Source organism: Equus przewalskii, chromosome 1 (genome assembly GCF_037783145.1).
Source record: "Equus przewalskii isolate Varuska chromosome 1, EquPr2, whole genome shotgun sequence".
NCBI lineage: Eukaryota > Metazoa > Chordata > Mammalia > Perissodactyla > Equidae > Equus > Equus przewalskii.
Genome location: NC_091831.1, coordinates 95207669 through 95230020, shown reverse-complemented (window position 1 = coordinate 95230020; position 22352 = coordinate 95207669). Strand labels below are relative to the sequence as shown.

Below are 22352 nucleotides of genomic sequence, written 5' to 3'. Positions count from 1 at the left end.
GAGCAATGAGGCCCCGTTCTTCCTTTTGGTCGAGGTCCTGATGTTTTCTCAGGTGGAAGGAGAAAAACCTAAGAAGGTCCCTCCCTTGGTAGGACAACTTTGCACAAGATTACAGCCAGTCCTCACAGCCAGGAGCCCAAAGATTATGCTGAGATTAATGGCTCAGAGCTCGCTCAGCGGTCATTCATCTTCCAAACTTGTGAAGCCCTGTTTGGCACAGGGGAGTATTGGCAGATAAAACATCTCTAATCAAGGTGCCTAACAGTGGTCTGATCGTGTTTAAGTCATCTGGTTTCGGGCCAAACTTCTATCCCTTCTTTATAATTTGCCTGCACACGTATTTCTCTTTGTCAAAATATTTCATGTGATTCAAGAAAATCGGGCCTGCCTTTCTGGGACTTGTTCAGTTTAATTAAGAGCAGACAGAGAGTGCAGAGGCAGAAGCTTCTGGGAAGCCAGCAGTCGGCCCATGTCTTCTGCCCTTCTGTTCTTCTGTAGATATCTCTTGCTGTATATCAGTGCTCTAAACTTTTAGGGGAATCACAGAATCTTTGGAGAATATAATAAAATCCACAAACCAGTTCCCACCACCACCACCATGTGCAGACACTCAAACATCCGCATATAAGTTCAGGGACCACTGTCCCTGTGAATCTCATGCAGACTCTCCTTCAGTCCTTGAGCCCCAAGGTCAGAACCTTCACCACAGATACCAGCTAATGTGTAGGAGCCACAGAAATTCATCTTTTTGCATCCCATAATCTCACTGGAAGATCTCAACCTGAATCCTAGCTCAGCAACCTAATGGCTTGTTGAAACTTTCACCATCTCCTACCTAACATCAGCCATAAGTGGAAACCCCATCTGGGAGTATATCTTGAAATTCACGTTGCTGTTTGGGAAGTGGTACCCAGCCTCCCTTGAGCCGTTTGGTCAGATCCATCCCTGGGACCAGGCAGATGGATGCTAATTAACCATGTTAACCCCTTTGGTGTTACTCCCCCCACCCAAGAAGAGCCATATCCTATACTCTACACTGGCCATAATGAGGTTGAGTGCTCTGTGTCATGGAAGCTGTCCAGCAGATTTAGCAATCTTGTGGCTCCTGGCATCCATTCTAGGACTCTGTGTAGAGCTACATGCTGTCATACCACTGCATGGGCAACTTTTCAATGCCAGAGTCCACCATCCTACGTCTAGCTACACTACTTCCTTCTCATCACAACTCCAAGGATGGGTGCAGACAAGAGAAAAACCAAGTTACTCAAACAAGGAGTCCCTTTACCCACCAAAAATGAAAAGAAACTCAAGTCCTCTTCATTTGTTCTCAAATCCAATTTCCTCCTCAGATTATCCTCATTGCACCAGCCCAGCTAAGCAGCGTTTTCAGCCATCACAGCAAAACCAGATGGTTCACAGTTTGGTCCCCACAGATACCAACACTGCCTTCAATCCATCATTAACCAATAATAAAAGTGTAGACAGGATTCTCCTCCAGGACCACTTAAGTCTGCTACCAGAGGCCCTCTCAGAGAGCAAAGGGAGATTAAAACAGCATCGTGTAATCAAAAGCCACCATGTCTCCCCCATGAGATCCTTGCAAATGAAAATCCCACCTTACCCTTCATTCCAAATTTGGACCGTCGACCATACTTGTTGATCATGATAAAGAGAACCACCAACAGGACGCAGGCAAAAGCAGCAAGTCCAACAGCTATGGACACCTGTGAAGAGGCAAACACAGAAAGTCGAGAACAGTCACAGATAACCCGAGAGCCAGACAAGGTAACGTGTGTGCCCAAGTTAGAACAGTCCTACTGCAGGGGCAACTGTAGCCCTCTCAGAACTTTGCCACTGAGTGAAGTCTTTAGAAAAAGTCATTTATGAGACCCTAAGAACATTAAAAAAATAAATTACCCAGCTTGATTAGAGAAAGTTCTGTGATTCAGTGTTCTGAGCCCCTCTCCTCTGGGGGCCATCCCAAGAGATGCAAGAGAAAGCCTAGAAAGGCTTCTATATGTTGTTTTGTTGTTTTAATTAGCAAGCAAATTCTGCTTCTTCACATTGAAACTCTTTATATAATATTCTTATCCAGGAGCTTCTAGGAGATCTGGTCTCTAAAAAGACCCCCTTGCTCCCCTCCCCAGAGAAATCTCAGGCTCTGAGAGCCAGGCAGGGGGAGGCAGCTTGAAAAACCCACCCAAGGAGATGCTCCAGATAACTTGGACTTTTGTAAAAGGATGGTACAGTTAGACACCGCTTTGAATCAGGCCCAGCCAGGTGCACACCAGAGTGGGGATTTTCAGACTGTTCTCTTCCAGACCCTAAGGCTGGGAGCACATCCTCAAAGACTTCTTCAAACAATGAATTATTCTCATCAAACAAGGAAGGTTTCAACCACCTGAAAAGAGGTCATTCATCACGGCTTCTTACTGGGGTTCCAAGTAAGGCAGTATTTGGGAAAGTTAGCTACTCAAAGGAAGTCTGAAAATGACTGCAGCAGTAAACACCTTCCTCTTGACCAAGAAGGGACTCACCCCAAAAGTGTCTTCCTCTGGCTTGTGGGTCACAGTGATAGGAGGTGTGGGGCTTTCGTAGACTGAAAACCAAACAGAGAAGGAGGAAGGTGGTTAGCTTACTGGCTACGGGAGGCTCAGCCACAGTCCCCCTCTGACTCCCATGCCCCCTCGAGAGTTCTTGCTGGAGAACATTCCTTTAAAGCCAGACTCTTACTGCCTGACCCCCCCACCCACTTTGCAGGGGTCCCCAGAGACCAGGTCCCTGTCCAGCCGCCCAGCCAGTGCTGACAGCCCAAGGGCAGGCTTCAGAAGGAATAAAGGACTTTCATTCCCATCTTCCTATCCCATCCTAGAGTAAATCATGACACCTGGGCAACATGGGCCATGAGCTACTGGATAGAAAAGAGGAGAAAAATGCTTTGGGATCCCGGCCAGGGTCTGGATTCAGCACATTTTGTTGGTGACGGCAGCTGTTGCTGATGCTCTGCTACTCTCTGTTGTGAGCACTCCATTGCCTGTTTCCAGCTCTTTCCTCTTTCCCTCTTCACCCATCAGTGAGTCCAGGAGGCCCGTGGCCCCATAAACAACTCACTGTCCATTCCCTAACGTGGATTTCAGAACACAATGGCGGCTCAAGTTAAGCAGCAATTTCATCTGACCAGAAAACACCAGCTTTTCCCAGCAAAACCTGGATGGAAAGGGAAGTATCAGTTTGTCCTCCATCTAAAATCACCTCCTTAGTGAGAGATGGCCCCAATTCAGAATTCTCTGGAAGGACATTCTGTGAGATGACAAGTCCTCTAGGACTGAGGACAAATAAAGGAATCACAGGTGATATTTACATCGGTGCCAAACAGCAAGGGGTCCCCTAAACAGGACTGTCTACTATCTCAGGCCACACAGGGGGTAGAAACGGCAGCAACTACTGCTGTGATCTTCTCATGGGGGAGAAAAAGAAAAGGAATAAATATGGGTTTTGGGTTTTCCCACAGCCCGTGAGCAAGCCATCAAAATCCTTTTGTCATTGTCTAGCTCCAAACTGCCTAGCCCCAAACTGCTTATAAACTGAGCCTCAATAATCCCATTTGAGGACACACGAGCCTATCAGGAGACCTCGTAAATCACAGCTCTAGATGAGGTGAGTCCAAGCCAAATTCTGGGGGCCTTGGAGCAGGTGAGAAATATTAGCAAGCATGGAGACTCCACATTCTCTCCTCACAAACAACTGAGATGATCAAACAAGAGCCTACCAGGGCATGTGAAACTCCACATCCTTCCTGACATGACCCCTTTCCATCCAGGAAAGAAGACTCACCACATGGTCAGACCCTAGAAAGCTCCCTGGGGGAAACTGAGGCACAGAGCGGCCACCCAAGGAGAATTTCTACTCTCCAGTTCCTTTCATAGTTCACTCAGATGCTCTCAGCTGCTGTGGGTCTGGGGATGGTGCTGGCATATGAAAGAGGGCTATTTGGATCCCAAAGTTACCAAAAGTATCAGAATAAATCAGTTTCAAAGCAAAAGGTAAAGCAAACTTACTAGAGACAAAGTTATCCGTGCTCTCTGCAAAAAAGACAAAGAGACAATTAACAAATGTAATAAAACCCAGGACAGATGCACTGTATCTTCCTAACGACATCCCCCACTGATCAGGATCCCCTGGTACCCCAGCAACTGAAAACTAAAATCCTTGGCCTGTCGCCCCACCCTCACGCTATACTACCTCTTCAGGAAGTGGTCTTCCAAATGAAGAATAAATAAGACATGAAGCTGCTGATTTCAAGGGAGACGGCCTGGCCCACCTGGGGACTAGAAACCAAACTGAGATGGGGGATTAAACCTAGACGCCATGTCTGTCCCACAGTCCTCCTTTCTCTGGGTACCCAGAGTTCTGGGCATCTTGGTGGGACATTAGAGTCAAGAAGAGATGTTTCAGCGTAGGCTTCCCCAGACCTTTCTTAAAAATGCCAGCTATGATCTCAAGACAAAATTCCTCAGATCCATATGTAAAGTTTATTCTAGTAAGTCATTGACATGTTTCTTGGGAATTCCTCCAGAACCTGCTCAGCCCCCAGATGAAAATGTGACATTTGATCTTTGGCCTCTAGAGATGGGTCACCTAATAATGAAAGCTTGGCATTATTAGACAGTGATTATGATCCAGGGGCTGTGCTAAATGCTCTAGCGAATACATCACTCAATCCTTACAGCCATCCTAGGAGGTAGGTAGCACAAGCCCCATTTAACAGATAAGGAAACAGGCTCATAGAGATTAAGTAACTAATCAAATCTCACTCGTCTAAGAAGGGATAGAGCTGGACTCAAACCCAAGTCTGGCTCTTATCCACTCTGTCAGAGATCCTCAAACTTTAGCATGCACGGGAATCATCTAGAGGGTGATCACTACCCTTCTCCAATAAAAGAAACGAGGGCTCCTTGGAGAAATGTATAATTTCAGGCTGTGGCAAAGAAAGTACAAGATGTGCCTGGACCATCTTGTGGTACTAGAAAGTAAGAAAGTGCTCAAAAATTAATGGGGGCATGGAGAAAGGACACAGGAGCCAACGTGAAAGAGTTTCCAATGGCCAAATGTGGGACAGTTTGGGCAACAAAATAAATAATGAAATGATAGTCATGGATTGTTACGGGCTGAATTAGATCTGCACAAAATTCATATGTTGAAGTCCTAACCCCCAGTAGTTTAGAATATGACCGTATGTGGCATAGGGTCTTTAAAGAGGTAATTAAGTTAAAATGAAGTCATTAGGGTGGGCACTAATTGAATATGACTGGTGTTCTTATAAAAAGAGGAGATTAAGCCACACACGCACACACACACACACACACACACGGGAGATGACCACGTGGAAACACAGGGAGCAGACGACCGCCTACAAACCAAGGAGAGAGGGCTCAGAAGGAACCAACCCTGCCCACACCTTGATCTCAGACTTCTAACCTCCAGATAGAAAATAGATTTCTGTTGTTTAAGCCACCTCGTTTCTGGTCCTTTCTTATGGCAGTCTTAGCAAACTAACACATGGATTACAAGCCATAGGACCAAAAAAAAAATAATATCCATGAGTCCACACCAATATAAATAAGTAATTTAGTAAATAAGTGGGAGAAGAGAAAGCTCTTCCTTACAGTAGAATTTCAATTAATAAATGTAGAAGGAATGAGGGAAATAGAAAAGTCGCCATTGACAAATACCACAGTAATCATTGTTTCAGGCAAGAATTATCAATGAATGCTAAAATTAATGTGTGATGGAATAAGAAACAAGATATTTACAAAGTTTCAAAACATTATACTTATTAATCACAAAGAGAAAAATAATCACTTTGCAGTGGAGAAAGCTGGCAGACACCAGCCTGAGCAAGCGATAAAGTTAACATCACCAGTAACGAGATGTAAGGACATCAAGTGTCCCCTGATAAGATGTCCTGAAAGGGCCCAGCACCACTTCTGTGGAGTTCTGGCCCAAAAGGCATAACTGGAATTTAATCACGAGAAAACACCAGGCAAACTCAAATTGTAGGACAGTCTACAAAATAACTAGTGAATATTCTTAGAAAGTGCACAGATCGTGAAAAACAAAGACAGGCTGAGGAACTGTCCCAGATTTACAGAGACCAAAGTGACGCAGTAGCTAACTGCAATGTACAACCCTGGGCTGGATCCTAGAGAAGGAAAGCACAGCAGTGGGACAACCGAAACGATTTAAATAAAGCCTGTAGGTGCAATGATAGTGCTGTATCAATGTTAACAGCCTGATTTCAATCATTGTATTGTGGTTATGTCGAGGTGAAGGATGTGAGGACTTCTTTATACTGTTTTGTCACTTTTTCATATAAATTGCAAACTATTTCAAAATGAAATCTTTAAAAATTAAAAATAAAACAACACATAGGGTATCGGTCCTCACCCCAGAGTTTCTGATTCAGGACGTCCGGGGTGGGTCATGAGAATTGATATTTCTAAGCAGCTTTCAGCTGATGCTGATGCTGCTGGTCCCCTTGAGAATCACCGCATTATACTACACCTTTTCCTGCCACAAGCCTACCACACCCTGAAAAGTAAGAACCATCCATTCATTCATTTCTTCATTCATTCTGGGTCTCCTGTTGACCAGGTCCTTGGCTGAGCCCCCACAGTCATCATAATCACAGCTCTGTGAAGTAGGAAGCAGAAAATATTCTTCTCCCTCTGTGGGGAAAAGGATGCTATCTGTGAAAGCATCATGCACAGGACTTCAGAGCAAGTCCCGTTTACAGTAAATGCACTGTTGATAGGCTGCTTGTTTTTGTCCATTTTGCGTTGTTTTGGGGGACAGCAGCAGAGCGTTCTCTAAATTCCTGAGCAGGCCTTCATGCCACCACCCTCTTCTAAACTTCAGGTGAACAAATGCCTGATTTGGGGGGAAGATGGCAGAGAGGGAGTTCTAGCCTTGGCTTCAGAGCCCGAGAAAAGAGAGGTGCCAGATCGATTCGTAGTTTACACTGATTTGCATATTTCTCATAAGGCTCCCATTTATTAGAGAATATTCTCACATCTGCCAAATGCTTTGGCCGAGTCTGTGAACCCTGTAATCTCCTAGTCTGCATGCATGCTTAGCTCCTGTGCTAGAGCCTGCAAACCCTGATGCATCCAGGAAGCCCATGAGCCCTGGGACAGGGAGAACTCTGGGTCCTCTCTAACCCGTGCGGGGGACTCAGACGTTTGCACTGGAAGAGGATGGTACCCAGGAATCATCCCCACCTCTGACCTCCACCAGTAGGCTGGGAGGACCACTGGACCAGTATGCCAAGGCGCTATCTGTACATGAACCAGGACTGGGCAATGGAGACAACGGTCTCCTCCAGTCCCCAAACTCCCCCAGAAGTGCCCTATGGGAAAATCCAGTGGGGTCCAGAGAAGGGAGAAGAGAGAGAGACACAGCTTGTGTCCAACAGAGAGAGGAGGACCGAGAAGTGATGATGAGAAGAGGTGCCCTGGCTTTAGACGTGAGGAGGGAGGGGGAAGGCTGCTCCAGAGCTATGGCAGCTCACTTATTCCTAAATATTTTGGCAAGTCTTCCCAGATATTTGTTACACATGTGTGTGTGTGTGTGTGCGTGCACACACACACACACACACCCCTTGGCAACATTCCTCCTTCTATCACATCATCATCTAAGGGTCCCCAGCTCCACACTCTCCCGCAGACTAGAGGCTTCCAGGACACCTCCCACCTTGACACGGTCCTCAGCCACCCCCGCCCCTCCCCTCCTGACACTCGGATCCCTAATTCCTCATAGCTTCCCACTCTCACACTCAGATCCCTTCTGACAGGCCCTCTGAGGTCCTAGAACACTAAAGAGGATTCAGCTTCATGCTTCTAGAACAAATCTCCCTAATCAATCCTTCCAGGGGCCTCCTACACCAAGGCTGAATGCCACGCTAAATGTTCTAGCGTTTCTCTGGAAATGGAGAAGAAAATACCAACATTTGTACAGCATGCACATTTTCTAGAACATTTTCATTTTAAGGTCCTACCCTGAGAAAATCCTTACTGAAGGAAGCCTCTGCGTTTGCAGGCTGCTCCCTTAAATATATTCATTCTAATCAAATCTCTCCCAGGGGTCTCAGGCCCATGAACAGGAGGAAAGGAGACCCCCATCTTCAGATCTCTGTTTTCCCCCCAAAACAGATCCCCTTCCAGTCACCCTTAGATATTCTTTAAAAAAAATTAAAAACAAACCGTAATTCTGTGCTTACTCCATGCCAAACATGGTTGTAAATACTGTAGGTGGATTAATCCATTGTATGTGAATTAATCTGTACCACACCTTTGAGGTAGAAACAGGGGATTGAGGGATTTGCCTGAGAGCACAGAGGCTGACGAGCGACTGAGAGAGAATCTGAACCTGGCAATGTGGCTGCACAACCACTACCCCAGACGAAACCGCCCCGAGACTTAGAGCTTACTAGCTTGAGAAGATCTTGATGCCTGGCTCTAGAGCTCCTGAACGCATCTCTCTCCACCCAAGGAATCCTAGGACCTAACAGCCAACAGCTGCTGAAGCTTTGAAGACACAGAACTAAACCCTTGGCACACGTCACTTCGTGGAATCCTCATGGCGGTTTAGGCAGGAGCTCTTGTGATCACTCCCATTTCACAGATGGAGAACCAGAGGCACAGAGAGTGATTGTCCTTTGCTGTGTGCCAACCAGGTACTGAGCCCCATTCCAGGAGCCCAGGCCACCCATCTGGTAGTGCCACAGATGAGATTTGCACCTCAGTCTGTCTGATTTCAGAAAGCTTATTCTTAACCTCTATGTTCTGCTGCCCGGGAGCCAGAGAGGGGTAGCTATGATCAATACGATGTCCCCCACCCCCACATCAGAGGAGAAGAGCAGGAATCCAGACCGCCTTTATCTCCAAGGCTCAGGAGGAGAGAGGTTTACTGCCTGCTCTCCTAGATAATTTACTCTCCTGAACATTTAGACATTTTGTCACTTGACACGACCGGCCCCTTTTCCCTGTCACTGCCTTTTCATCATCCATTGATTCCTCTATAAACAAGCAAACCTTTGCCAGGGTGACCCCAGCCGGGTGTAGATGGGTCTGAGCAAATGACTTCAGGTGAGCTGTTCCACTTCAGGCTCTACTGTGACTTCACCCTCCCTCCTGCCTTCTGAGGCCAGAGGCCACCAAATGCCAGGGCCGCGGATGGCAAACCAGGGAGCACCTGCGTCTCCTGGGGGCTTGTTAAAACACAGACCGCTGGGCCCCACCCCAGAGTTTCTGACTCAGTGGCCTGGGTGCGGTTTGGGGATTTGAGTTCTAACACATGCCCAAGTAATGCAGATGCTGCTGGTCCGGGGACCACCCTTCGAGAACCGCTGGCCTACAAAGTGTTGATAAGGTGAGGAGTGTATCCAGAGACTATGAGAAGGAGCTGCTGTGCTCGTGGGAACAGAGGAGGTGTCTATATGGCAGGGCAGATGCAGAAAAAGCTGCACCTACCACACAGCCCCCCACTCCTGCTGCCCCATGGCTCTCAGGACATGCTCTGTGGGGAGTATCCTAGAGTGGCTCATCCTCCCTCCTGAGCATTCTATGGCTCCCGACTCCCTCCAGGCCCCAGGAGCCTCCCTTTGGAAACAGAATCATTGCTTCAGGGGGCTCCACTCCTCACTCACTGAGAGGTCTGGACCCTCCTCTTTAAGAAACAGCAGTCATTCTCAAATCACTAGGTGGGCACAGGCAGGGCGAAGGGCCACTCCAGCCCTTTTTGCCAACAAAGCCTAGCCTGACTTTGTGGGCTGTGAGAGCAAATCTCTACATCCACAGTGTGGCTAGGAGTCTCCTAGCTCCCCACAAGAGCCCCACACGGCCCACAGTGGGAAGTGTTCTGAGGCCTTTTATTGGGCATCCTGGGGATGACGTTGGAAATGCTGGACCTCAGGGCATTGTGAGGGTCTCAAACATCAGCAGCTCTCGATGCTCTTGTGAATGATGGCCCCATCATCCCCTGGACCTCAGTGGCAGGAATTTAGCTTCACGTGCAGCCTGATTTTTCCAGAATTTCACTCTTGGAGCCTCTAATTCGAGTTTCCTTGCACTAAGATAAAGAAGTTCTCCTGGAGGTGCCACCCCCTGGTCGTCTAGGCTGTGAAGCTGCCTTCACACAAGCAGATGCTGCTTAGCACCAGCTCACACTGCCCTCCTTTCTGTGTGAGTGTCTCTGTGTCATATCTGTCTTTACACTCCCCCTTTATGTCCTCAAAACCCCTGAGATCTGGGGATTGAAGGCCAAGAGGTCATCCACTCTGTTTCCAGCAGAAATCACCAAGGTCATCAAAGATCCAGGCCCTCACTGACAGGAACTTGTCAATGGCTGAATCTACCAAGACATTCTGCCACCATTTTCACTAAGCTCTTTTGGTGTTTTCTTCTCCTTCAACTTCAGGAAGGTATTTGAAATATTCTGGCCCAGACAGAGAAAGACAGAATCTCCTCTTAAAATCCCGTCAAACAAAGTTTTTTCATTACTCCAAAGGCTACCCCTGCGCCACTTGACGTTGGTACCATCACAGGCTGAGAGCATCAGTCACCACTCCATCAGCTCACCAGGAGCAAGACAGGAAGGGAGACACGCCCCTGGGTGCCTAGATTCGAGCCACGTCTTGCTACCGACCAGCAAGCAGAAAGAGGTTCATTCAGTTCACTCGTGTTAAATGTAGGGCTGAACAGGATGGACCCCAAAGCCCCCTGCAATGGCAGGTCATGGAACCATCATTACATGCCAAACCCTGTGACATATGCTTTATACACCTAAGTCATTTAAAAGCCACAAGATTCTTAAGGGAGTGGTACAGTCATGTCCCTTTCACAGATAAGGGAATTAAGGCTCAAAAAAGCCAACTTTCAGGCCCACAGTCTCCCAATAAATAAAGGTCCCGGTCAAGATTGTCCATCATTCTTGTCCAACTCTCAAGTCCCTGATTTCTCTACCATAACACAGTATGCCCTTATATGCACATCTGTGTATTTCTGAGAGGGTCTTGGTTTGTGTTGTGATAGCAATTGGAAAACAGAGACTTTATCTAATTTACGCAAAACGCTAGTGGTGGCTGAATATGCTCCAACGTGTGTTTGGTTCCCCACAATGACAGTGTTAATGTTGGCGCTGCTTCTCCTCTCAAGCTACCACACCCCATGACCCCAAGCTCCTAGAAGGAATCAGTGCACCCGGGAGCGGACTGCCCTCACCTGGAAAGGGCTCCTTGAGGAAGTGGCCGTTGATGGTCTGGTTGGCCGTGCCCAGCGGGTTTTTGGCAATGAGGGTGTAGTTGCCGTTGTTGTAGTGGGTGGGCTTGTTGAAGAGCAGGCAGCCCTCGGAAACCTCGCCCTCCTGGTAGTACTCCACGTGGATGATCTTGGACTCCCGCAGCGGCTGCCCGTTGTGTAGCCAGTGCAGTGTGGGCGGTGGGTTGCCACGCACCACGAACTCGATGCAGTGCTCCAGGCGCAGCTCGGGCTCCTCCAGGCTCACCACACGTGGGGGGTCTGCCGAGGGAGAGGCCAGATGAAGCCCAGGACACAGAGTGTCCAGCCTTCCAGGAATCCCAATTCTTCCCCACCCAGCTCTGAAAAGACTGAGGGAATCAAAGGGCCCCCCACCAGCACCCTGAAAGAGGAGAAGAGATGTCTATCTTCACCCAGGCTGCCCAGATGTATAACTGGAGGGTTCCCTCTCTTGACCTGTTACGGGTTTACCAAAAGGCAGACTTGGGCCAACATAGTTGCATCCTGAACACATGGTTGTGTTAGAGGCACACCATCTTCTGAGGATCAGGAACACCCTTTCTGGGCTTACTAGTCAAGGACTGCCTTGCTTAGCCCTGCCCTACAGGAGTCTTTCTGCCGCTCCTAGTAGACCAGGCCCACTGCTCTGGCTCAGCCTCCTCTTGGACTCCTGCACCAGCATCCCCTTGGTACACAGTCACCCTCCACAATGGCAACCACTCACAGTGGACGGTGAGGGCAACACTGGCATTGCTCATGCCCACCACGTTCTCTGCAATGCACGTCAGGGTGAAGCCATTGTCCTCACTCGTCACATTTACCAGGGTCAGGTTGATGGCATGTACATTGGTCCAGTTCAGATTTGTCTAAAACCCCAATAAAAAGACAACAATCAAACAGTTTCTACAAGGGCGGCTCCCCCACCTAACCCCCAAACACCTTTAGGAATAAGGAAAGCCGAGTAGAAGGCGAAGGACGCCTTTCCAGGGACTGACACCAACCAAGTTCCAGGCTCCCCATAGTCAACAGTTCAGGTAATCCTCACTTTTACCCTATAGGGTGAATGATAGCATTATACCCATTTTACAGATGGGGAAACTAAGGCACAGAGAAGTTTAGTAGCATGTTTAATAAGATGGCTAGAAAATATTGCAGCTGGAGGGAATCCGAGTCTACATGGTTCTTCCTGTAGAGATAGGACCACAGACTTTCCCTTTCCTTCGCCCTTATTCTCACATCTCTTTCTTCAATTCATGATTTAGCTCATTAAGACTAAGAGGTGATGGCTCTCCAACCTCCTGATGGGACCGGACCCTAGGACACCTACCTGGTGGGTGTTGATGGACTGCAATCCAGTGACTATCCAGTCCACATCAGGCAGGGGCGATCCAGAGCCGTTGCAAGTGATGACAGCATTGTCACCCTCTCGTACAGTCAGGTTGACATGGCTCACACTGATCTCAGGAAGGTCTGGGAGGGAGGACAGGGCGGGTGCAAAGATAGGCAAACGCTTACTACCAAAACTTTGCCCATGGTGGCCCTTCTTGCTTTGCCCAATAAAGACTCCAATACAACCTGCTTGAGCTCTCAGAAGGCTCCCACGTCCAAGAAGCTTCATACCACCTCCCAGCAGATGTCAGAACTCAGAATTTAAGCCCGTGCAGTTGGACTCTCCTACGTGGCAGGGAGTGGGTGGGGGTGGAGCAGTTGCTCAAGGCATGCAGGTCCAGCAATAAAGTCACATGACACCTTCCATTTTGGGCACTTGTTCCCAAAAATTTGTCCTGCTTCAGATACCCATGGGGAACTTGCTAGAAATTCAGACCTGTGGAACCCATCCCCAGACATTCCCAGAAAGTCTGTGAAAGACATTCTTGTAAGTCTGTGGTTGGGTGCACGAATCTGCTTTTCTAAAAGTGCCTTAGATGCTCCCGATCCAGGAGGTCCAGAGACCACACCTGGAGATATGCTCCTTCAGGACTGGTTGATAAGCAACGCACAGAAAGAAATGAATCTGTCTGATGAGAAGGGGCACAGTTAACCCCCTTCTGTATTCCTAGAACCAACCTTCCCACGACTGGCTCACATAAGGACAAGAGTGAGCAAGGAGGCAAAAGGTGAGCCAGACCCGCACCCAGTGGAGAGTTCAAGGCTGGGGCGGGCGGTAGAGAAACAAAGACCCCGGCTCTCCTGGCTAACGCACAGCCCCATCTCTTATGTCAGGCATGCCTCCTGGAGGCTGCTGGGGCTGGGCAGCTCACTCACCACACTGACTGATGTTCATGCGGAAGAGAGGGAGCTGGGAGCCGTCGGCCCCGACGCAGTAGAGGTTCTGGCTGTTCAGCCTGGCCTCGCCCTGCTCCTGCCACAGCTGCATCCAGCGGATGTCACAGCTGCAGTTGAAGAAGTTCTGCTCCAACCTCCTGTGGGCAAGAAGAGAGGGAAGGGGACTCCTGAACTGAAGACAGCCCAGCTCCCTCCCCAGCTCTAGGGCTGTGAGGCCAAGGGGGCCCCCACCTGCTCTTCGGGGATTAAAGAGAGAAGAGGTTTAGCAAGGTCTCAAAAGAAGTAAAACAATCTCTATGTAAGTCCATGAGTTCATTTAGTTTTTAAACTAACAAGCTCATTTAAAAAAAGAAATCCACCCCACCTAACTCACCTGGCAAAGAGACCCTTTAAAATACGTCAGCTTGGAGTGCTCTTCTCAAACCCCTCCTGTGGCTTCCCATCTCACTGGAAGTCACAGTCAAAGGCCTGTGTGATCCACGTCACTCTGTATTATCTCTCTGACCTCCTCTCCCACCTCACCCTCCCCTCCTCTTCTTCAGCCACACTGACCTTATTGTCTGTCAAGTTCACTAGGATGACCAGCATGCTCCTGCCTCAGGACCTTTGCACTGGTGGTCCCTTCTTCCTACAGAGTTCTTACCCATAACATATCTGCTAGACTGGCTCCCTCAATAATACGATCTTCTCTGACCACTCTTTATAAAAAAAGCCACCACCAACCTCTGCCATAACACTGCCCACTCCCTTCTTCTTTCTAATATTTGTCACCACTCAGCATCAATTCAAATATGTATTTGCTTGTTTGTTTATTATCTGTCTCCAAACAAAAAAATTAAGCTCCACTGAGGTCAGAGACATTGCCTATTTGGTTCATTGCTGTATACGCAGTACCTACAACTGAGTCTGGTGCAAAAATACTTGTTGAATGATTAGAGGAAGGATTGGAGGATGGGTGGATGGATGGATGGAAGGAAGGAGGGAAGGAGGGAAGGAAGGAAAGTTTACTCTCCCTGGGAGTAGGTGGTCAGCTGTTTCCAAGATCTGCTCAAAGCCCATCTTGAGACCAGCTTTATTCCATAAATTCAACAAAATCCTTAATAAGCACCTGCTCCATGTCTGGCTGGGGGCTGAGTGCTGTCAATGCAGAGATGAATAAGATCGTGTCTGCTCTCCAGGAGCACTCAGGTTGGTGATGAAGAATGCCCGATGGGGAAAGACTCAAGTTCAAGGCCTTCCTTCTCCACTGATTTTCCTTGTGACTTAGAGTGAGTCACCTCCCCTCTAGATGGGGTTATCTCATCAGGGGGACAAGGAAGGGCATTAGCTGATGCAAAACTCTTAAATTAAAGGGCACGTGATAAGTCTGAATGCCTGGATCACTAGGGAGAACATGATTCTCTTTCTGGACCAGCAAGGAGATGCATCTGTTGGTACCCAGAGGGAGGAGTGCTTGGATAACTGCACTAAGACACAGGATATTTTTGACAACTGGCAAATTCCAAAATAGTTAAGCACACATCTGAATTACTCAGCTTTCAGGAAACAGTGAGGCCCCTGGGAGGAGGAGTCAGTGTTCCCAGCCACTAGGACACTGCAGGGAGAACGTGCAAACAGCCCTGCATTATAACTTCATAGTCTAAGGAGCTTGTGACATCTCTCTGCACATCACCCTCTTTCAGAAGAGGGAAAGGGAACTAACCTTTACTGAGCATCTGTTTCTCACAGCTACCCTAGGAGACAGAGTATTGTGCCCATACAGATGAGGGATGCCCTCTTATGTTGGGAGGCGTTAAGTCACATGTTCAAGGTCCCCTGGCTGGTGTGTTACAAAGCAAGTTCTCAAACCTCAGCCCATTAGACTCCAAAGTCCATGTACTTTCCACCCCGTCTATCACGCACAAGGCACTCTCAGGTGCAGTGGAAGATGCGAGGAGGGGCAAGGCAGGATCCTTGACTTCAGGAGTGCACGGAGGAAGAGACGGGGGAGAAGGGAGAGGGGATGCTGTAGGCTGAGGGGTGAAAGCAGGAAGGAAAGGTTGCGCCCAGGCACCGGGAAATGAAGCTGGAAGGAGTAGTGGAAGCCGGATGGCAGAGGACTCCCACTGCCACATCAGGAGGTTTGGAAGTCATCAGGGGGCAGTGGGAACCGCTGAGGCCCTCAGAGCTGAGAATGACATGAACGAAGCAGGTCTGTAGGAAGACTAACACGACGACATGGTGCAGGGCAAACAGGAGAAGAGGAGAGCTAGCCACTGGAGAGGACAGCAGTCAGGATGTCTTAAGAACACAGGTCACCGTGTATGGTCATCAAGTGCGTGCAGTCCTCAAAGGCACCCAGCCAAAGGGATAAACGTGAAATGAAATCCGGTCTGCACACCCCGACCAGACCTGGTGCCTGTCATGGGGCTACATCCACCCAGAGGGGGCGCCTTTTCTCGTTCACATACAGGCACCATGTAGGCTGGCATGCTCTAGGTCCTTGTTTCTCCAACTTTTGGGATGCAGGACTCTTTTTCACTCTTAAAAATTACTGAGGGCCTCAAAGAGCTTTCTTTGATGTGGATTATATCTACCACTATTTACCATATTAGAAACTAAAACAGGAAATTTTAAAACACAAGAATGCATTAGCTCAAACTCCATTAGTCATCAGAGCCAATGATGTTATCACATGTCCCGCGGTCTCTGGAAAACTCCACTGTACGCTTGTGGGAGAATGGAGCAAGAAGGGCAAATAACATCTTAGTGTTATTATGAAAATAGATGTTACCTCGTGGTCCCCTGAAAGGGTCTTGGGGACCCCCAAGGGACACTGGACCACCATTTGAGAACTGCTGCCTAGTTGATAAGGGCCTAGAGTGGAGTAGTAAAGATTGGAGAGAGGAAATGGGAAGACGGGGCAAAGATCACGGAGGAAGACAAAGTGGTGTTTGGTGCGCAGCTGGAAGTCGAAGAAAAAGGAAGAGTAGAAGATGAGCCCAAGGTTTTAAGCCCCAGAAGACAGGAAATCAGTGGAGGAGAGAAGAGCCTTTGGTTGAGAACAGAAGAAAATGGAAAGGAAGAGGTTCAACATTAGGAACAAGGCTGGGCAGGGCTGAGGGATGAGGAGGAAGAGATCAAGGTCCTGGGGGAGGAAAAGGAAGGATGGGGTCCAGAAGCCTTGGAGGTGTTTGCAGGGGCTTAAGAAATAGGAGAGAGAAAGGAAAGAAGGTAGATAGGAGGACATGAGAATGAAACAACAAAAATAACATGAGAATAACATTTGCATCACACTTACCAGGTGCCCAGCACTATGGTGAATGCCTTACAAGCAACACCCCATTTAACCCTCACAACAAGAGGGAGCACAGGGCAGGGGACATCTGACGGCTTCCTTAGGAAAAGCAGAAGGTCGAATTAGCTGCCCAGCCTGTGCGGGACCGGGAGGGGAAGGGAGGCCGGAGGAGGTGGGGCAGGAGTTTGGATTCCGGTCACAGGGGCTGCGAGGAGAGGTCTGGCAGCTGAGCTGGAATGGTACTGAGGGTCCAGATGCTTGAAGAGATTCGAACTGAACCAGACCAGCCTGGTTTTTCCCAGCTGCTCACTCGACAAGATGTGGTCATTCATTATTAAGTAGTCATAAAAATACAAATTATCCACCTGGGTGGAAAAGACTAACAAAGTGAGGGGCTTGGCTGGGCTGCTTCAAGCCACAGACACTCTACCCAGTCCTGCCTCCTGCACTGCTACGTACCCCAACACCTCAGGGCCGCCCAAAAGGCAGACAGTGTCAAAGGGTCCCGAGGCTGGTGGGAAAATCTGATGAGCTATCTGGGACGTGCCTAAGACACTGCCAGACACACTTTAACGGCTTTTTTGCTTCCTTCCATCGTTTTCCTCCAGGACCTGACCCAACAGAAGGGATGCACCAGGAGACCTGGTCCTTTGCTCCAATCCAGAGTCTCCTAGAAACTGCAAAAGAGCCTTGAGTTTTTCCCCACTCCCTTCGGACTTTCCTCCCAGAAAGCAAGTAACACACAGCAGAAAACATTTTGAGTCTCAACACAGTGGTACCCTGGGCTTCCTATTGAGCAAATCCACCATTGTCTTCATATCCTGACCAGAGAGGATTCAAACAGTGAGGTGGGCCAGAAGCAAAGAAGGGCAAGCCCTGGGTCTAAATGATGCTCTCCCTCCTCCCATCAAATCTGGTCTCGAGCAGTGGACGGAGCCTTTGCCAGGGCTCCAGGGGCAGACTCCAGAGCCTAAAGCAAGGCTTTCCCTACTCCATCAATAATGCAAGAGGCCCCATGAATAATACAGCAGCAGCTGCTTCAGGGCGAAGCTTACCAACACCCAGCCCTCGCCCCAAGATGGCCCGGGGCCTAATCACAAGGCCCTGGGGGCTTCCCACAGATTAACTCAGCCCCATCGGGACATGTGCACAGACACTGCTACACAGCCAAGCCCATGGCTGGATGTTCAGAAAACACTGATTCCCCTCCAGTCATTGCCCTGGTTTTCCTCTCCTCTCCACAGCATCAGTGCTGCCAGTGGCAATCCTGGGGCCAGGCAGTGGAAATTGGGCAAGGGACCCAGATCTACTGTTGCAGAGGAAAGCACACCCAAAGGACCAAGTAATCAGCTCGGGCATCCTGGAGAGAACCACAGTCCGATGGTAGAGAAAGTACTCGAACAAATGATCTGAGTCAAACCAGCTGTGTCACCTTGGGCAAATACAGTAGGCTGAATTGTGTCCCCTAAAAAGATATGTCCAAGTCCTCACTCCCCAGGACCTGTGAATGTGACCTTGTTTGGAAAGAGAGTCTTTGCGGATGTAATCAAGTTAAGGATCTTGGGAAGAGATCCTTCTGGATTCAGGTGGGCCCCAAATCCAATGACTGGTGTCCTTATAAGAGAAAGAAGGGAGAGATCAAAGTCAAAGAGACAGGGAAGACAGCCATGGAAGGTGGAAGCAGAGACTGGAGTGACGCGGCCAGAAGCCAAGGAGCCCTAGGAGCCACCAGAAGCTGGGAAAGACAAGCAAGGGCTCCTCTCGAGAGCCTCTGAAGGGAGTGTGGCCCTAACGGCAACTGGATTTCAACTTCTGGCCTCCAGAACAGAGAGAGAATCATTTTCTGTTGCTTTAAGCCGCCAAATTTGCAATAACTTGTTTAGACAGCCCCAGGAAACTAACACAGCAAATAACCTAGTTCTCCAAGGCTCTGAGTTACCTTCTGTGAAATGGGGGTAACTGTGCTTGACCTTCTTTCTTCACTGAGTTATTACAAGGATTAGTGATAATATATGTTAACATGCCTTGTGAAATAAAAGGGTCTATCAAGAGGCCCGAAATTATTATTATAGTAATGCTATTATTAATATGATTGTTTAGTGACTTCTCTGAGAGCCATGGAAAGTGGTCATGGCCAGGACTGGGAGAAGGAAATTGCCAGGATCGGCCTAAACTCATCCCAATACTGAGTTAATATTTTACCAAGTCTATTAAATCTGCAAATTACACTAGAGGTAATTATCACTTTGCTTTAAGAAAATGAAATATTCCAATCTATTTTAATCATGTCTGCTTTGTGCATGCAGGGTATTAAGAGAAGCCTGTTCAAGATACACTAATGGCCCTTCGGGTATTTCTGGAAGGTTTCTGTGCTGTGGGTTTATATCGTCTGTTGCCTCTTGCCTTTGCCTAAATTGTATCACGGGATTCAGAATCCAAGCTTCCTTCCTTTCTAATTCATTTTTATCTCTAAGACAATCTCTTTGATTCTTGCTCTGATTTCTGGACAGACAGTTCCAATCTTCTCTGTAAGGAAAAAAACACCATCTTGCCATAACTAGAAACTTCTGAGAGCACTGTGCAATGCCAGCTCGAATTTCTTCAAACCCATGCCAATGAAATAGCACTGGCTACTCCTAAGCAAGTCTTCAAAGGTGCTTCCAGTTCTCTCAGTAAGAGAAACACAACCTGGACCAATGCGGGGTCGTAGGCCAGGTGTTCGGCCATGACCGTATCCTTCAACTCACAAAAGTAAACGAGAAATGAGAACAGGAAGCCTTGAGCACATGACAAGGACTCGGAGATGCTAACTCGTTTAGGTGTTTTTGCCCTGTGATTCCACTCAGGGAGCCACCATCCTGAGAGTGGTTTCTGGAAGGAGATGCTAAGCATGTGAGGGGTTTTGCTGCGTTGTTTTAGGAAAGAGCATTGGTCTTGGGAAACCGCAAACCTGGATGGGGGAACGCTAATAATCACAATACTAATTGCCAGAGTTACCATTTACGAGCTCTGTGGTCTCGGACCAGTTGTTTAACTTGGCCAAGTCTCAATTCCCTCATTTGTAAAACTGGCTGTAAAGATACCTTCCTCGTGAGATTGTCCCAAGGATGAAACAGGACCTCGTTCATATTAGGAGCTCAAGATATGCCTCTTCCTTCTCCTTCTCTACTACTGGAAAAGTTGTAGCCATTCAGCCCTTCCAATGGGGAATCCCAACAGCATCAGTTCCTATGGCAAGGATCCTCTAACTGGGGAGGAACTGGTTGGGGTAGGCAGAGGTCCTCAGTGACAGAATGAAATGTGCTAACAAATCATTGAATGCCCTAGTTTGCCCCTCTTTTCTGCAGAAGGTTGCTCAAAGCCTCACACTCTTGGCTTTGTGATCTTCTGGCTGCCACAGCCTCTTTCCTCCGGGGCCAAAACTCCTTCTTCCTGGAAATACCCGACGCATCCCACCCTCCAGCCCACAGCCTCCAGTGGGCAGACCCTGGCAGTCTAGATGGCTCGTGGCAGATGGCGCCATGTGGACTAATCAGGAAATCGGACAAGAAAATACAACCCCTTCTTCCATTTGCCAGGAATGGGGATTGTTTGGATTTTAATCATAGCCACAGCAAAGAGCCAACATGCAGTCCTTCGAGCCAAAAGATAAATTTTCCACTCTCAACATTCAATTCTTCCTCAAAAAATAGACCCCTCCCGGGGCGATTGCTTCTCAGAGGGGGCCTTCTTTATTTCCCAATATAATTTTTTTCTTATTTAACAATATGACAGAAATAAAATACTCCGTGGACATGGTGGCTCTCACAACTGACTCACACCGGAGGGAATGTCTTCATTCCTCCATAAGTCACATCTAGCTCACCGGTGCATCGATCCCAGGCAAAGATGAATGCAGAATCCCATGATCCTCTGGGAGAAATCTGACATTTTCTTTAAATATATATCCACGGAACAACTGTTTCTAAAACTCCATGAAACAGGTCACCAGAGCAGCACACCATTGATTTCATAGCCAGTGATTTTTTAGAAGGAGCTCTGAACATTTTCTCCATAATTCAGCCAACTGCAGACCCCAGATGTCTCCTGGAGAGACGCCATTCCTGGCCTCCCACAGATGAAGCACAGGCATTCCAGGAGAACTGGATGCGAGACTCCCAAGAGAGACAGGCCCCAATTAGCTCCTTTATGGCATAGCCCTGATCAGTGCTTGGGCAATGTAAGGAAGAACCACAATCATGCACTTTTCGAAAATTATTGAAGGACAGATCCTTGAATTGGAAACAGATTGAAGAAGCTGGGAGAGAGCTGAGCAGAGTGGTCATGACCTTGAGTGCATATGCTACCACTTATTTTATGGGTGACCTTAAACGAGACACTTAACCTTGCTAAGTACCTCGGTGTCCCCGAATGTGAAGTGATAGTAATAATTCCTACCTTATAGAATTATTATAAGGATTAAACTAAATAATGTTCATAATTCTACAGATTGCTTGGCACAGTGCCTGGCACAGAGTAAATCTCAGAAATCAGTGTTTGCTGACCATAGCAGTCATGTTAATTTACCTCTAAGGTCTTTCCCACCTACAAAGATGGGAATGAATACAAGGTACCAAGTGTAAGAGTCTGACATTTCAATGTCTGGGACAGAGCTGGCCTTTCAGTGCTTTATAAACAAATAAGTATATGTTTACCTTTTCCCAAGCTCAAGTAGGAGTTTTTATTGATGCATGTCTGGATCTCAGCCATGAGTGACTAAAGAACTCTGATCATTATGCCTATTGTGCCCAGACCAGAGGAGTAGCCTGGTGGGAGGGGAAAATCCTAAGAAAGGAAAGCAACCCATGCGGTATTGTCCTACACATTCCAACTCTGTCAAAGAGACAATCTCTGTACTTCTCATCTCTGGAACGGCCTCTGAAGCATCAGATGGGCACTTAGCCTATGAGGATAAGTATGGTTTGCAAGCCCATGGTGGGGTGATAGGCTATTGGGACGTTGGATGTAAATATCCCCTCCCTCACCAGCTGGGTCAGAAAAGGTAAGCTTAGACTCATCTGTGAACTCAGGTCTTCCCGGGTGGAGGGAGAACAAGTTGAAAGTTCAACAGCATGAGCAGGGATCCCAGGTCACTGCCTCTTGGTAAAGATAGTAAAGCAATCTGCATTCAGTGGATTTGGACCTGAGTCACCAAGTAAAAAGGGAACACGTGAGCAGTGTCTCTGGAAGCAGACTCCCTAACTTTATCCATGCCTCAATTCCATTTCAATTTATTCCTTGATTTGTTTTCTCAACATAATATGCTGTCCTTCATGCACAGAGATGACCCTGATGACTCACACATCAACATGAGCTATTTTTTTTCCAGCAGTGGTCTCGAATTTTCACTTATCCATCCAACATGTGTTTGTGCAAAATGGCTGTCTGGGATAGGGGTACACTGATCAGCCTCAGACTGCAGCAAAGCTAAGCAG

At 47.9% G+C, this 22352-nt stretch overlaps 1 protein-coding gene across 6 annotated transcripts in view; it reads right to left on the bottom strand.

Annotated features, from left to right (window-relative positions):
• Nucleotides 1-22352, bottom strand: part of NTRK3 (neurotrophic receptor tyrosine kinase 3) — a 361677-nt gene that overhangs the window by 235281 nt on the left and 104044 nt on the right. For all 6 annotated transcript variants that reach the window (XM_070618143.1, XM_070618148.1, XM_070618149.1 and 3 more), the window contains exons 5-11: nt 13581-13738; nt 12643-12785; nt 12040-12181; nt 11280-11576; nt 4059-4082; nt 2538-2599; nt 1622-1724 (exon numbers count right to left, since the gene is read on the bottom strand). In XM_070618143.1, coding sequence (XP_070474244.1) covers nt 1622-1724; nt 2538-2599; nt 4059-4082; nt 11280-11576; nt 12040-12181; nt 12643-12785; nt 13581-13738 — 929 coding nt within the window. The remainder of the gene's footprint in view (nt 1-1621; nt 1725-2537; nt 2600-4058; nt 4083-11279; nt 11577-12039; nt 12182-12642; nt 12786-13580; nt 13739-22352) is intronic.